At 43.2% G+C, this 1,902-nt stretch overlaps 1 protein-coding gene across 1 annotated transcript in view; it reads left to right on the forward strand.

Annotated features, from left to right (window-relative positions):
- The window catches only part of LOC113649515 (putative methyltransferase-like protein 7A), a 6,764-nt gene extending 5,591 nt beyond the window's left edge, over nt 1-1,173 (forward strand). Inside the window, exon 3 of the mRNA XM_027157336.2 lies at nt 700-1,173. Coding sequence (XP_027013137.2) covers nt 700-847 — 148 coding nt within the window. The 3' untranslated portion in view covers nt 848-1,173. The remainder of the gene's footprint in view (nt 1-699) is intronic.
- The last annotated feature ends 729 nt before the right edge of the window (nt 1,174-1,902 follow it).

The following is a 1,902-nucleotide window of genomic DNA, read 5'->3' on the forward strand; positions in this document are numbered from 1 at the left end:
CAACTGTAGTTTTGTTCACACGTCCCTAATGTGACTCGCTCATGTCGGTTCCTTCTCTACAACATCAGATTCGGCCATATTCCCCCACCCACAGACTGCTCAGGTACGTGTTCAGTCTCTTGTCATGTCCACACTGGTCTACTGCAGCTCTCTCTATCAGCTCTACATATGAACACGTCCTCTGTAAATGACCCATAATGCAGCTGTGTGACATCTTCAACCTGCCTAAGTTCTCCACACCACCACACCGCTGTGTTCCTCCACTGGCTCCTGTAGCTGAACACATCAGGTTTAAACACTGATGCTGCCCTACAAAGCCAAAACCAGACCATCTCCCTCTTACCCCAAAGCCCTCATCACTCCTCACACTGCACCTCACAACCTCAGATCTACAGCACTGCCCCACTGGTCCCACCATCTCTCAGGGTAAGAGGGAAGTTTACTACAAGACTCTGTTCTGTTCTGCACCGAGGTGGTGGGATGAACTTCACAGTCATTTACGAGATTATTCTCTCGTGTGAGATGATAAAGATCTCTACACACGTCCCTGTTTAACTTTAACACTACAGAGCTGCTGAGTTCTGCCTTAGGATTTGTCAGAAGGTGATGATGTCATTTTTTTAGTCTTTTTTTTAAGTTAAGTTTAAAATAACGTTTGTTGTGTGGTATTAAGCTGTACGACTTTCACGGATGTCACAGGTACTATTTCGGTGACGGTTGTGAGATGACCCGTGCGACCTGGCAGAACGTGGAACAAGCCGGGTTCTCAGAGGTGCAGCTCCATCACATCCAGGCTCCTATTTCTGCTCTTATCAAGCCACACATCATGGGTTATGCTGTGAAATAACCAAAACACCACACACACACACACACACACACACACACACACACACACACACACACACACACACACACACACACACACACACACACACACACACACACACACACACACACAGTTGTACTTGAGATAAAAACTGTGAACCACATGATGGTGTTAGCTTCTTAGCTTCATTCAGAGCTTCATCCACATGATGAACAGCTCAAGCTCCACCTATTTTGCAGCTTTTTGGTCTGTGATTCATTTTCTTTCTCTAATCTGCACCTATTTTAAATTGTATATTAATAAAATCCTATATTAATTGTAATATTAATAAACATCTTTGGACAATATTTGTACTATATATAATTTGTACTATATATATAACTAACACCACAGTTTAATAAATTCACATGAGGGATGAAAAGCCATGTGTCAGTGTAACCTTAATGAAAAAGCAGATGATTATGTATAGATGTGAGGTGAGTGATTATTACAGAACTTTACTGCCATCTACTGTCCCGGAGGTGTCACTGTCAGCTTTTTTTAAATTATTTTTTTATTACAATATTTTTATTACAAGATAATTACAATATCACACACACACACACACACACACACACACACACACACACCAAATGTTCATTTAGATCTTGTAAAAGTCTGAATCTGACTTTACGAGTCAGTAACAGCCATGCTGAGGTTCATTTTAAGCTTCTGTTACAGTCCGAACAGTTTATACTGTAGACTGCACACAGCGTATACACTTTTTTTTTTTTTCCCTCCTGTGATAAATCAACATCAACAATTTTGTTTCATTGTTCAGCTGCGGGGGGCACGGTGGTTTAGTGGTTATCACGTTCCCCTCACACCTCCAGGGTTGGGGGTTCGATTCCCACCTCTGCCTTGTGTGTGTGGAGTTTGCATGTTCTCCCCGTGCCTCGGGGGTTTCCTCCGGGTACTCCGGTTTCCTCCCCCGGTCCAAAGACATGCATGGTAGGTTGATTGGCATCTCTGGAAAATTGTCCGTAGTGTGTGAGTGTGAATGAGAGTGTGTGTGTGCCCTGTGATGGGTTGGCACT

Source organism: Tachysurus fulvidraco, chromosome 5 (assembly GCF_022655615.1).
Source record: "Tachysurus fulvidraco isolate hzauxx_2018 chromosome 5, HZAU_PFXX_2.0, whole genome shotgun sequence".
Classification (NCBI taxonomy): Eukaryota; Metazoa; Chordata; class Actinopteri; order Siluriformes; family Bagridae; genus Tachysurus; species Tachysurus fulvidraco.